The 12850-nt window shown below is 46.5% G+C and overlaps 5 protein-coding genes across 5 annotated transcripts; 2 read left to right on the top strand and 3 right to left on the bottom strand.

Annotated features, from left to right (window-relative positions):
* Nucleotides 1-2357: 2357 nt before the first annotated feature.
* Nucleotides 2358-3071, top strand: N7500_009140 (glycoside hydrolase family 11 protein; the record flags this gene model as incomplete). The annotated part of the gene is made up of 2 exons (XM_056680281.1): nucleotides 2358-2611; nucleotides 2669-3071. The coding sequence occupies 2 exons, from the start codon at nucleotides 2358-2360 to the stop codon at nucleotides 3069-3071; spliced, it is 657 nt and encodes a 218-aa protein (XP_056527663.1).
* A 2787-nt stretch (nucleotides 3072-5858) lies between these two features.
* N7500_009139 (uncharacterized protein) lies at nucleotides 5859-7286 on the bottom strand (the record flags this gene model as incomplete). The annotated part of the gene is made up of 1 exon (XM_056680280.1): nucleotides 5859-7286. The coding sequence occupies one exon, from the start codon at nucleotides 7284-7286 to the stop codon at nucleotides 5859-5861; it is 1428 nt and encodes a 475-aa protein (XP_056527662.1).
* Nucleotides 7287-8311: 1025 nt separating this feature from the next.
* On the bottom strand, nucleotides 8312-8638 carry N7500_009138 (uncharacterized protein; the record flags this gene model as incomplete). The annotated part of the gene is made up of 1 exon (XM_056680279.1): nucleotides 8312-8638. The coding sequence occupies one exon, from the start codon at nucleotides 8636-8638 to the stop codon at nucleotides 8312-8314; it is 327 nt and encodes a 108-aa protein (XP_056527661.1).
* Nucleotides 8639-9550: 912 nt separating this feature from the next.
* Nucleotides 9551-10156, bottom strand: N7500_009137 (uncharacterized protein; the record flags this gene model as incomplete). The annotated part of the gene is made up of 1 exon (XM_056680278.1): nucleotides 9551-10156. The coding sequence occupies one exon, from the start codon at nucleotides 10154-10156 to the stop codon at nucleotides 9551-9553; it is 606 nt and encodes a 201-aa protein (XP_056527660.1).
* A 1578-nt stretch (nucleotides 10157-11734) lies between these two features.
* On the top strand, nucleotides 11735-12490 carry N7500_009136 (uncharacterized protein; the record flags this gene model as incomplete). Its single annotated transcript, XM_056680277.1, has 1 exon — nucleotides 11735-12490. One exon carries the CDS (start codon nucleotides 11735-11737, stop codon nucleotides 12488-12490), a length of 756 nt encoding a protein of 251 aa, XP_056527659.1.
* Nucleotides 12491-12850: the final 360 nt, after the last annotated feature.

Below are 12850 nucleotides of genomic sequence, written 5' to 3'. Positions count from 1 at the left end.
GTAGAATCACCCCTTGCATCAGCCTCAAGTATGGAGATAGCAGCCGAGACGAATGTTATCTGTAACGTTCCATGGGATCTTGAAGTTTGGGGGGTGGAAAAAGTTGGATGGCACACTTTCGACCGTTTTCACCGCCTAGTATTTTCTGCCGATCCTTATGCTAGTTATGCACAACACCAATACAGGGGTAAAAAAGAGCTAAAAGAAGAATCCAAGAATATACCCGAGAAGATACCTCAAAGACCTGGAAAAGAGACCTGGAAAAGACCATTCCAAAGACCACACAGAAAGGAACACCTGAATACGGAGTATACTGCACAAAGCTGTATAATTCTCTTTAGGCTGTACATAAAACCTTTGCACAAATGTAAGTGAAACCCCGAGACATATACCCCAAATAATATGCAAAGGAAAATCCTCCCTAAAATATAACCTAATGGCAGTCCATAATGAGGTTAACTACACGACATGCTAGATGGTTGAAAGGCTCCGGAATGTTGACTATAGAATTTGGCTTTAACTTGTTGACTTCGACATCAGGGCCCTGAAATATTTTACAACAATCGAGCAAGGAAGTAGTCACGCGTAGAGCAACCATACATCTGAGGCTGAAATGACATTATCGCTCTCCTGTTCGCATTACATCTATTTGACAAATATACCTTATCATCTGCGGAAGCGGCGGTGAAACCACTGGAGTGCTAATGGTGTCAAGCATGCTGAAAGGGTGACTTATGAGTGGCGTCGCACTTCTGAGATACCCTTCACATCCCGGGAAAGCCGAGGCCGAGCAAGGCTGGTCACCGATGCAAGGCATGCCACAATTGGGCTACACAGGGAGCGAATTGGCGGCAATAGAAGTATCTACGGTTGTACTTGGCAAACTCAAGGGTTGCACTTACAACTACCTTGAAGAATGCTCTGATGGAGCATCCGCGATTAATGCGCCTGGAACAATATCCAGCAGTTGAATGTCACAGCTGCACGCAACCTAACTGGACAAACGACACTCGAAAGCAGTGTTGCGCCATTCTTCTTGACAGCTTAGGTCCCAGCTTAGGTCCAGGAAATTAGCACCCCTTGGAGCTATCAATCGCATTCCTCCTTTGCTTTTGATAGCACCTCATGATAACAGTAGCAATTTTGCTTTGCCAAGCCTCAACGCCGGAACCCACAGAGCGGCTGCATTCTTGGAATATTCTTGGCACGTGTTTTTTTTAGTTCTTTAAGAAATTATAGATTGTCCTAGGGATTCATCACTAAGAGGGTTGGAAGACCCAGATCAATGCCAAGTACGGAGTACTAATCCCATATTCTACATGTAAATTGTCGCTTTCACAAATAAAGTCTCTTTCCCCTTTCTTTCAGCCGTCTATTCATATAGTTGATAAGGGGGGATATTATTGAAGAAAATGAACTTAATAAAATACCTACCCAAGAAGATCACTAAAAATACACCACAAGGTCGTATAAGCGGACACATATTCTTGTGGATGGTAAATTGAGTGATACACCAGATCCGAAATTTCCCACGGAAAACAGACAATATCCAACGCCACAAGCGCGCTAATTGTATTTAGAGACGGTGTCGCTTGAGCAGTCATTCTCATAAATGGTAACCTGGCTGCATAAATTGGTTCAAAGGTCAGACCGTTGTATGTAGACCTAGGCCAACCTTTAGTTGTTGCACCTATGCAGAGATATACATCCCCACTCGCCAAGCTTTAGTATAAGCATCCATTGATCCATGGGTCCGTTTTGTCACGTTTTCACTACGGTAACATCAACTTCAAGGTCTCCAGGGCGGATAGACAAAACAGTCATCGAAACAGATCATATTGCCTTTATTTTTCCGGCTGAAAACTGCCTGATTTTGGGTTTAGCCTGCGCAAGCCAAGCTACACCCATTACAGCCGTGATGAATTTCCCCGCATTCGCACCTGAGCCGGTGGCTGAATCCTGCAACATGCTTATTTTCACACAGTGAGGAAGTTTAGCCGTCTCAATAGTTTGGATGCGCTCCTCTCCGCCTAAATCCCCGACAGGTCTGATTTTAGGCTGGTTGAATCATACAGGGATCTAGTTGAGGATATGATGGATTACCGCTAATGGTTCGTAGGAAAGAAACATGGTCCGTGTACGATATATGATTAGTGCAATTGGCTAAGTATGGGATAAATGGGTCGCTGGCTAAATTGCTTCAAGACATTCAGGACATGAAACTGTTTGGAAACTCGCCCCACACCCTCCTGTCAATATAAAAAGAAGGTTTTCTCCCGAAGGAAGTGTCTACCACGAAATAGAATCCTTCAATTCAGTCATCTTGTTCAAATATCAAAGACATCTGATCCCTCATCATGATCTCTTTCTCAAGCCTCTTTGTGGCTGCCTGTGCTGCTGTCAGTGCCTTTGCGCTCCCCAATGACCTGGAAAAGCGACAGAGCATCACCACGAGCCAGCAAGGAACCAACAATGGCTACTTCTATTCTTTCTGGACCAACGGTGGTGGCAGTGTCTCCTACACCAATGGTGCCTCGGGCCAATATAGCGTCAGCTGGACCAACTGCGGATCTTTCACCTCTGGCAAGGGCTGGGCTACTGGTAGCGCACGGTACGTCGAGTCCACATACTCTCTTTCTGATGATATACTGACAAGTACGCTGTATAGAAACATCAACTTTTCCGGCTCTTTCAATCCCTCCGGAAATGCTTACCTCGCCGTCTACGGGTGGACCACTAGCCCCCTCATCGAGTATTACATCATGGAAAGCTATGGCGAATACAACCCCGGCGGAAGCATGACCTACAAGGGAACTGTGACAAGCGATGGATCGGTCTATGATATTTATTACCACAAGCAAGTGAACCAGCCTTCCATCTCGGGAACCGCGACTTTTGATCAGTATTGGTCTATCCGCCGGAATAAGCGCAGCAGTGGAACGGTTACCACTGCCAATCACTTCAATGCTTGGGCTTCTCTTGGAATGAACCTTGGCTCCACGCACAATTACCAGATTGTCAACACTGAGGGATACCAGAGCAGTGGCTCTTCGACAATCACAGTTTCCTAAACGCGAAAGTCCTGCAGTGGCTTCACGCGAGATGTGCATGGCCAAGAAAGGCTGTAGTGAGAAGGCTATTGTTGCGAAGCTGCATGGAGCAATATGTGTACCGATATCTTATTAGGATCCGGCTCATCAAGCTTTTAGCTCGTTATTCTTTTGAATAGTTGTTCTTCAAGAATCAATTTATCTAATGCCCCAACTTCAGACCCTGTGGATATCTCTTTTAGTACTATCTAGCTTAGAAGGTCTAACAAACGTAAGTCAAAAATGCCTCTCGAAACTAGCTACGGATACTGAGAAATATGTTACAATGCGGCCTCATTCTGTTCCCCTGGAGAGTTCTAGCAATAGTCCAGGCGTCATGTCGACGCATGAATCTCGAGAAAGAAAATTAGAATTGTTCCATGTTTGAGTCTCTTGAAAACAAACCTTCTTGACAGGACCTTCTTCACGGCTCAGTAAAACAATATTTGGGTGCTTTGGCGTCCTCAAAGTCCTGGACGTATGTTTTAGAGGCTTTTTTTTTTTTTTTTTTTTTTTCGCAGTTCCAGGTGTTTGGTAATATGCTCGGCTCTGGTCGCTCTGCCCAGCGATCTCAACACACTATTGACTACTAAATCCAACAAATTTCAGTTCCATTCTCCGAGAAATTTGAGATTGGATCGGTTGAGGGGCTCACGACTCAGTCAAACCTAGGGATAGGGAGTGTCGAAGCTTTAATATGACATTTGATCAGGAATACAAGGGTAGCGTATATGTCTTGAATCACTGGAATAGCTTCATCAATATGTTGATCTCCATGAAGGAGAAGTAAACTAGGTACAATAACATAACCACCTGGGCCATTTAGCTCAAAGTCTGCGGCTCACTTCATGATTGTGTAAAAACCTAACCCATGGGCAGGGGCTTCCTCGTACAGCTGGATTCCATATAAGAATAACATGCAACCGAATAGTCGTCAAGTCCCTGGAGCTCGGCGTCGATTGACCAGGATCAGGCACCGGTACACGAAAGCCAGGTTCCGAGTATGACTTTGGTGGTAATGGGGGTCGATTCATTGAGGGCAGACATGTGTGTCTTAGGCCAAACGCTTGATTGTACCCGCCCTTTCGTTATGCCGTTTTGTCTTAGTTTCGCACCGCGATTCGGAAGCAATCGATACACCACGTGATTTCCACAATGGCGCCGCTTTTCATAAACTTGCGGTGGGAGCCCGGAGCTCTAGCGAGAGGGTTGCTAGAGGCCGGAGCACGTTTTGCTATTGATGGGTGTTTGAGGTCCCTTTGTACCCGCATAAGCGTTTGATGTCCAGGCTGTCTTCTCAGAAGCCATGGCAGAAAAAAGCAAAGCAAGCAAAGGAAAGAGAATATAAGAAGAAGCAGATACCATGGGGGAAAGGGCTTCCAGCACGACCGGCTGTGAAGGGCTGGGTTGGTAATTCTCTGCCTCTAGTCGATCGCGGAGTTCGCTCTGGAATTGCACTGCTATCTGAGGAAGAATGTTCTGAGACCTTTTTCACTCCCCCGACGCTAAATAGCGTGGGATCACAAGTTCATTTGTGGCTGCTAGGGCTGCAACTGACCAATATGAATGATTTGACCCAAAGTCTGGAATAGCGAGTTATGGTTCAATATTGGTTCCATTAGGACCACCCTGTTGTTGTCCACGCATGGTGGGGGCCAGATCCCCTGTAATTGGACGTTGTTAGGAGGATTTGAGCCATTTAATCCAGGGGGCATTAGAGTGGGTGATAGCAGCAGTGCGAATCTCCCTGGGGTCCCACCGTGAAAGTTGGTACAAGCGGTATTAAGACGAAGTATGTGTGAGAATAGGAAGCGACGAGCGATGTCGGAATAATTTCAAGTCATCAGCCCACGCGCGTAGACATCTTTCCCTAAAAGCGAGAACAAGAGGAAGGTCGGTCTGGGATTTGGGATCCAGTTGGGAGCTGTACAACCATTCAGTCGGGACCATCGCTCCGTAGACAGTAGTGAATGGGAACAGTCGGGTCTTTCGCTTTGATAGACCCCTTCCGAAAGGGCTGGACTTTCCCAAAGTTATGTATAGGGATCTGGATTCTGTAGGAAATCCTCAACTTGGGTCGAGAAGTTCTGGGCCCAATGAGGAGAAAGGTGGAAGAAGTGAGAAGAGACAAGGTCAGAGGCGAGGAAAGAAAAGGGAAAGAACGAGAGTTGAAGGTCACATGCCTTTTTCACGTAATTTTTCATCAAGGGCTTACCATGAAGACATCTTAAAAGGATATACTTGGAGACATCTTGAAAGACCGTATCATCTATCAAAAAACGAATCCCAACCCCGACAATACGTTGAACAGAACAGTCTCAATTCTGTCAAGTCTTTTTATCATTAGTCTGCAGTGACCAAGAAACATAGGCACTGAACTAACAACTTCTGCTCGAAACACATATAAAAAGACCAATTTCCAATTTATTGCCAGAGTCCATAGCGGGTAAAGGAGACCACCGAGGCTACATTTTCGTGGGCAGATGCTAAGGGTACCAAGCAGCAAGCAAAGCCGATACTTCCTGATATACATGGACTCACAGACACCGTTCAGAACACAAGGCCCTTTCCAGCTACGTCCTTTTCGCATGTATTCCAACCAAGTTTCCACTCCAGAGCTGGTTAAACTGCACCCACAACCGTGGCGCCTCCACCGCTAGCTCGTCTTGTTCCCTCAATACACATCTTTTGTTCAAAAATATTCGCTAGATGTTGACTGTGAGTAATTTCTCAAAAAGAGTGATCAATGGTGCCAAGATCATCCCGAAACTAAGACACGAATGTCATCATAGAATGCGCAGGAACAGTAGACTTGAAACTGCCATCCTCAGAAATATGAAGGGACTTGAGTGCCGTCAAGTCATGGTCATTGTTCGTCACCCAAGGTTGAACTTTGTGAATCCGCCCCGAGGTGTGGACCTTGAAGCTAACTTCATACGCTTCAGTCCCGTTATTAATGACCTGAGTGGCGACACTGCCATCATGATTGAGAAACGAGCTAACGTAGAGCAGAGGAGCAGAGCTCGTAGCTTTGACACGGTGTGCTCCTGGTCTAGCAAAGCGACTGAACTGCGCGAAAGCCCAGAATCGCTTGCTGGGAATCACCTCATCTCCGATCAGATTGATAAGACCACTGTCGGTAGTTGAACTCTCAGCTCCAATCCAATAAAGAACACCACTGACATTCGCATCCACAAGCGCAATCTGTATATTCCGCGCCCACGTCATGCCCTCTCCGGATGCACCGCTCTTGAAGAATGTGTAGGGTGTAAATCCGCCTGACAAATCCGCCCATTCCGTCACCCAAGTCTTCTTCTTTGTTGATAGTGGAAAGTTTGGGACCGTCTCATATCCGTGGCCTGTAATGATACATAGGTATGCCTCGGCGGGATCAGGACCCGCTTGAAGCGCTGCCATCATCTGCTCTTGTCCTTCCCAGCCCATACTATCACAGCAATTGATGGCGAGATCGATACCAGAGGTTTTGATGGTTTTCGCAAGAACACGAATAAACTCCGCAGCTTGTGTCCCGTCAGATTGCATGCCGGCATATGATGCAGCAAAACCAGGCTCATTCAAAAAGCCGAGGTTGGTCACTTTGACACCAGACTGCTTGTAAAAGCGCGCCCACTGGACTAGGTAGTTCGCGTATGCCTGCATCCAGTTGCCAGACTCACAATGAGTATTACTCACTCCACACAAGTATCCGCCGTTGTTTTCGTCTCCATTCGTTTTCATATATCCAGGTGCAGACCACGCATTGCCATAAAGTTTGACAAGACCACGGTCGTATGCCTCTTGAGCCAACGGGAACTGGCTGCTGTCATTGCGATCCCAGATATAGTTTGGGCGTGCGTCCGGTGATCCAGGAGTGAAAGGCTCAATGGAGTTCATGAAGTTGCTGGTTGAGCTGTTACTTGCACCGATGCCATTGCGTAAAATCGCAAATCCGGCGCCTTTGTCAATACTGAATAGAAGATCAAGGACATTTTTGGTGTTTATTTTAGAGAGACCTTCCTTGCCGTAGATGTCTCCGGCGCGTTGGAAGGCTTGTGATACGCCGAAACCATCAAGTTCTTGAAACTTGACCTTTGTGTTGACCAATACTGTTGCAAAATTGGCGGAAGTAACCTCAGCAGCCTGGGTGTAAGCCACTACTGTCGCTAAGCAGAAGAAAGTCTGAATAAATGGATACATCGTTCACATGGACAGGACCAACATTTATCTGGTGAAAGAAATGGTTACAGGTGGTCAGTAGACGCTTCGCCCCTCCAAAATGTCTTGAAAAAGAAAGAGCTTTCTTACATTTTTGTTCCTAAATGCCGAATTTCTAAAACTGAGTGGAAGCAGAGGATGTTTGGACATCATTCTGAGCAGGAGTTGCATGATTAGCCTGTGTGTGATCTGTTCCCCTCATGTGGATTGAAATTAGGCTGAATATCTTCACTTTGCGCCTAAATATTTCATGCACCGAAGCTTTGTGCCAAAGGGGCTAGCTCCGAGCTAAAGGAGCGGAGCGGAGCTCCGTTGTTGGGAAGTTTGACGATGACCTTCTCCTTTGGGAACAAGCAAATGCACAAGCTCGAAAATATATCCTCCACACTCTGGAGTCTGATGTAATTCATCAGCTAGCTGATGTCGATAACGCCCGAGATGCTTGGCTCCAGCTGAAGAGTATGTACTACGACAGAAGACCGGAGAATTTATGCAGTCAGTGGTTCCTCTGGATTGCCATGCACTATGAGGGTGCTGGGCTCGAGAACAAGAGAAGCTTTGTACGCCACTTCAGACAAGCCGTGCAGGACTTGCGCGATCTAGGTTTTGGAATCAACCTTGTCGTGGAGCTTGCTCAATTGATGTGCGCCATCGAAAACAACCCCCGATGCATGTTTTCTATTGAATTTATGTAATGCTACTTCACATGGAGGACGGTGTTGAGAGGGCTTACTCTACTTTCCTTCTTCCTCGATGGGAGTAGTATTGATCGGGGCTCTAAATCTCAGTCTCTTCTCTGTGCCTGCCTTTTTCCGGTTTTGAGCTCCTATGTGGATAAATAGCAAGAATAGCAGACTTCCTTTATGATGACTTTCTTTTAACTATCTCAACACATTGAGCATCTGCATTTTAGATTAGCAAGTAGTCAGGGAGCTTTGTTATGATAAAGGAGTAAAATTAGAACACCGCCCTTCATAGGCCTCGTTACTTTGCATTGTGTACCGTTCTCAACACAATAACACAGCAGATAAAGCAACTATAATCATGAGAGTGTTCAGAATAACACTCTTTCCTGATGCGGCATTGGTAGGAGCCGGCGTCGAACCGGCTGAACTAGTCTGACTTTGTGCAGAAGAAATCGGCTGAGTACTCGTCAAAGATATTACTGTAGTAGTAGAGGCGGATACCGTTGAGGACTTGGAGTCACCAGTGGTAGAGTGGACGACAGTAGCAGTAGTAGCAGTAGAAGTAGCAGCAGTAGCCGCCACAAGAATACCAGCGGAAGTAGTCAGCTTAACACCGCAAACAGCTTCTGCATCGAATGTGAACGGCATATTTCTGATATTACATTGTCTTTGCTGCCGCGTAATGGAATCTAGCCAGCGTTATTAGTTGCAATTCTTGATCCCGTTGATGAATGGTCTAATAGACAAGGGAAGGATGACCAGATCACTCAACTCACCAGGCAGGACATTGGGATTGCAATCCTTCATACAGCAGAAGTATGCCTCGCGATACTGCTGCTTGTCACACATGCAGGCTGCATCGTCCGTGCAGGACCCACCGGGAAAGCTACTAAAGAAGCAGTTGTTCTGGCGGAATATGGGTTAGCTTATGCGCTCTTGTGATTTTAATTGAGCTTCATGCATGTCGGTGCAGAAAATTTTCTCACATCGCAGTTCGAATTCTCTAATTGAAATGTTTGGTTGAATGCAGCTACTAGAGTAGCGCTCAAGGTGGCCAAGAGCACGAAAACAATGGACAACCGCGCCATGGTGGTCAATATACGTTCGATATAAAAAACGGGAGAGACAGATAGAAATAATGAGACGAACAAGAGATTTTTTCAGGAGAGCTACAGATGCCCCTTTTTATTAAGAAGTGCTCGTATTGTGTGAGATGCACTAGCCGATTGGGGATGGCTCTTGAACCCGTCGGCCCCATCCAAGCGCGTCCGGGGGCCCCTATGGTCGAGGCGAGAGGTCAATGCACCTTCCCCGTTGATGTTTCTTTGCACGTTCTTTTAAAACTGCAATCCATATTGTATATGCCGGCAAAGCTTCCATGACTGCGGCTGTTGCATTTTTCGATATAAATGCTCGGTTTGAACATCTCCGAAGAGTTTCCTATAGGTAGCATCCAACCCTAAGCTCTATAAAGGCAAATATAGAATTATGATTTGTACATATATCACATTTAATGGACAGTGGCATGATCTGGCATTCAAAGTGTCCCCTGACCGTCACCTACACAAGAATAACAGCCCCAATCGCAGCCCCAGCAACTGCCATCAATGGACCAACACGGCTCGCCGCAATATTTGTCGACACCGGTGGAGTAGAGCTGCTTGAGTTGTCCGAGCCAGTTTCAGAAGTCTTCGAGTCTGCCGACTGCGTTGGAGGCTCCGTTGTCGAAGGAGCAGTAGTGCTGCCCAAAATAGTGTGTGAGGAAGTCTCAGCAGCTACTCCAGTAGACGATGTGCCAGTTGAAGATGAAGCCCCAGTATCAACCGTGGCATTGGATTTGGTGGTAGTAGTGGCAGATGTATTTTCAGCGGCGCTCGCGGATGCAGCTGTGGAGGGAGCGGCGGTCGAAGGCGACCAGCAAGAAAGGGTCGAGGTTGTGATGATGCAGGGCTCGGTGCCTGTGTAGGCAGGGCAACAAGGTATGTCGCGCTTGAGAGGACCGGCGCGGTCACCACCGCAATGCAGAGGATCACAGACTTCCCCGTTTGTCGGATCGTACCAGTGGATGGTCTTGTCGGCGCAGGCGGTATAACTGTTGCACGCACCGAAGGCGGTCGTCGCTAGCATGAGCAGCGATGCAGCGGCGGGAATGATTGATTTGACCATTTTGAGTTGAATTCTTGATCGAGTTCTGATGTTGTATAACTATAGACTTGGATGAGTTCCGGGTCAAGAGGAAAGGGACGGACACGAAGTTGTAAGTGGTAGCATCAGTCAAGAATAAACAGACGCCCCTTTACGCCTTAAAATTAGGGGCTGAGGTTTTCACAGATTCTATGTGTCTTGTTTACCCAGAAAAGGATAGATCCTTAGAAGCTCAGCCCAATCTAACTGGTCAGGTTCCAAAGCCGCTTGGCCCTAATCTCGCGGGTACCTGACGGGACCCACCTCCCGTTGTTCACGTTTATGTACCATATTGCGGGGCATTGATAGATTCGATGTAGTTAACGGTTGTTATGTTCATCCTTCTTGGACAGCACTAATGATGGGGACGCTGCTAAATGGAATTTGAGAAGTGGTGTCCAGTATGGTAGCATTACATGTCATGGCCACTAATAATCAGAGCGCTAAGGGAAAAGCAACGTTTCTAGTATGTATAGCGAAGTATCAAATTCAGTGTTGCTGGCTAACATATTGCTATAATTGTTTTGCCATATGACCGAAACCGTTCTTTGCTTGTAAGCCGGTTTCAGGAAATTTGCTACGTAATTCGGTTCACGTCGGGAATGCTCCCCTCATCGGACTATTCATCAATGAATCCTACTTCGACGACCAAGACCCAAGTGCATAGAGGGTCTTGTCAGGCACATTCAACATCACTTCAGATCAGTGCCCGAAAGCAGAGCTCTCAAGTTTATGCCTGGCAGCTATTCATAGTGAATTCCTTTCTGTTCTAGATCTAAATGTCTTGTCCTACATACATAGCCAGTAATGCCGCTTTATATCTTGCAGCTATACTGGCTTAATACTTCTCTTCGTCATGACAAATTCTTCAGCAATAGGCGTATTCTTCGCAATATCTTTCGATATTTTAACTCCTCACTACTGAATCGCTAGTGGTACGGGGTAACTTCAATTGGACTCACTACGGAGGCTACGAGGAAAGCATAAATGAGCAAAGTCTTTAAGTGAAATAGCATTCATTTGAGAAGGTACAAATTCACCTATTCCTGACCTACCAGGCAGTCTTCTCTTCCAGTACAAAACCATTGATATCTTCAGCCTGCAGTTATGATCTTCTTAGTCTTCACTCTTCTCACTCGACGGTCTACTTTCATTGACCAACCCCTGACTATTCTGCGTCCTCTGCTCTTTTTCATTTTGCTTTCAAGAGTGTTCGTCTCCGGACTGCCTACCTAGGGGAACCGAGTTACTAACCACTTCCTAGTCAGATAATTAGCCCTAATCTTCCTCTTTCGACATATGCAGCCCGCTGCCACTGGGCTCTGCAAAAACTCTTCATTCAGATCCATAACCCCTTTCATCTTCGCATTCCACGGTTTTTTCTACAGAATCCTTCCATGCATCGGCGATCACAGTTTTTTAGCTAGGCATTTTCTCTTTTTTCTCAGGCCAGTGCCAGCGCTCCTACATTCTCCAATCATCGACACACATAGTGCATACTGACTATTCAGAGAGTCACCATTCTATCGTGACAGTTAAAGAGATTGAACCACCGCCATAATGAGTAACCAGATACCTCTGAGGCTCCCCAAATGGCTCCAAAAGCTTGAAGGAAAATCCAACTGGTCTTCGTGGCGCAAGGACCTTCAGGAAGCGTTTGTGACTGTTGATCCCATTTCCTGGGAAGTTCTGATGAACAGAGGAGACGACAACATCAAAGCGGAGCCAGGGACTGCCAGACAGGAGGAGCCAACGACCATCGAAGAGGCACAAACTCTGAGCTCTTTTTTTGCGGAACATGATGACTCTTCTGACAACGACAGTGATCTGATGGTCACCATAACAGGAAGCATTCACACAAACCCCCCTGTACTCAACAGGAACAACCCCGTAGATCTGCGTAAGCTTAACATCCGTGCTCGCGACCTTCTCGCCTCGGGGCTTGGCACAGAACCGCTGGCTGAGATTGATCGGGTTATGGATGCACATGAAGCATACGTCAAGCTCGAGAGCCTTTACGGTAAGACCTCTGCCCAGTCCGTACACATTGCGTGGGAGAAGTTCAGTAGAGTCCGTTATTCTACCCGTGGTCTCACTCCCGCTGCCTTTGTTGATCGCTTCCAAAAAAGTCTGCGTGATGTCAAAGACCAGTGTGTGGAAGTTCCTCCTACCGTGGAGCTTGCTCAGTTCCAGCAGGCAATCAAACCGAATCCAAATTCGACTACATTCATGGCGGACATGAAAGTAGATATTTATGATCCAAATTTTATGGATCTGGTGTATGAAGAGTTCTTGAAAGACCAGTCGCCAATATGATTGATTTGGTCTGCGTGCATTTCCCGCGCGGAGGCTAGGCGCCTTTCGTGATGGCTTTTCTCTGCTCCTCATCTCAGTCGTATTTTAAGCATCATACCTTCTTTTACCTTGGATTTTGCCCCTCTGGTTTGTGTTTCTTTTGCTTTTCGGAAAGAATATCCTCGGCGCGTAGGACTATATAACATAGTCTGAAAGGTATTTGCCGGTTCACAATCTTTCCGTAAGTTATGCAGTTCATTTGATGTTCTAATCCTTGCCTTCTGCTGCAACAAAGGAGCTGTCATCCAAGAGAAAATACTTGACAACAAGACTATGCTACAGAGGATAATGCAAACAGACATGTATTAGCTTTAGGGGGCA

This window comes from Penicillium coprophilum (assembly GCF_028826855.1).
Source record: "Penicillium coprophilum strain IBT 35676 chromosome Unknown utg000006l_segment0_segment0, whole genome shotgun sequence".
NCBI lineage: Eukaryota > Fungi > Ascomycota > Eurotiomycetes > Eurotiales > Aspergillaceae > Penicillium > Penicillium coprophilum.
The sequence above is the reverse complement of the archived record's forward strand: the minus strand, read 5'-3'. Positions and strand labels throughout refer to the sequence as shown.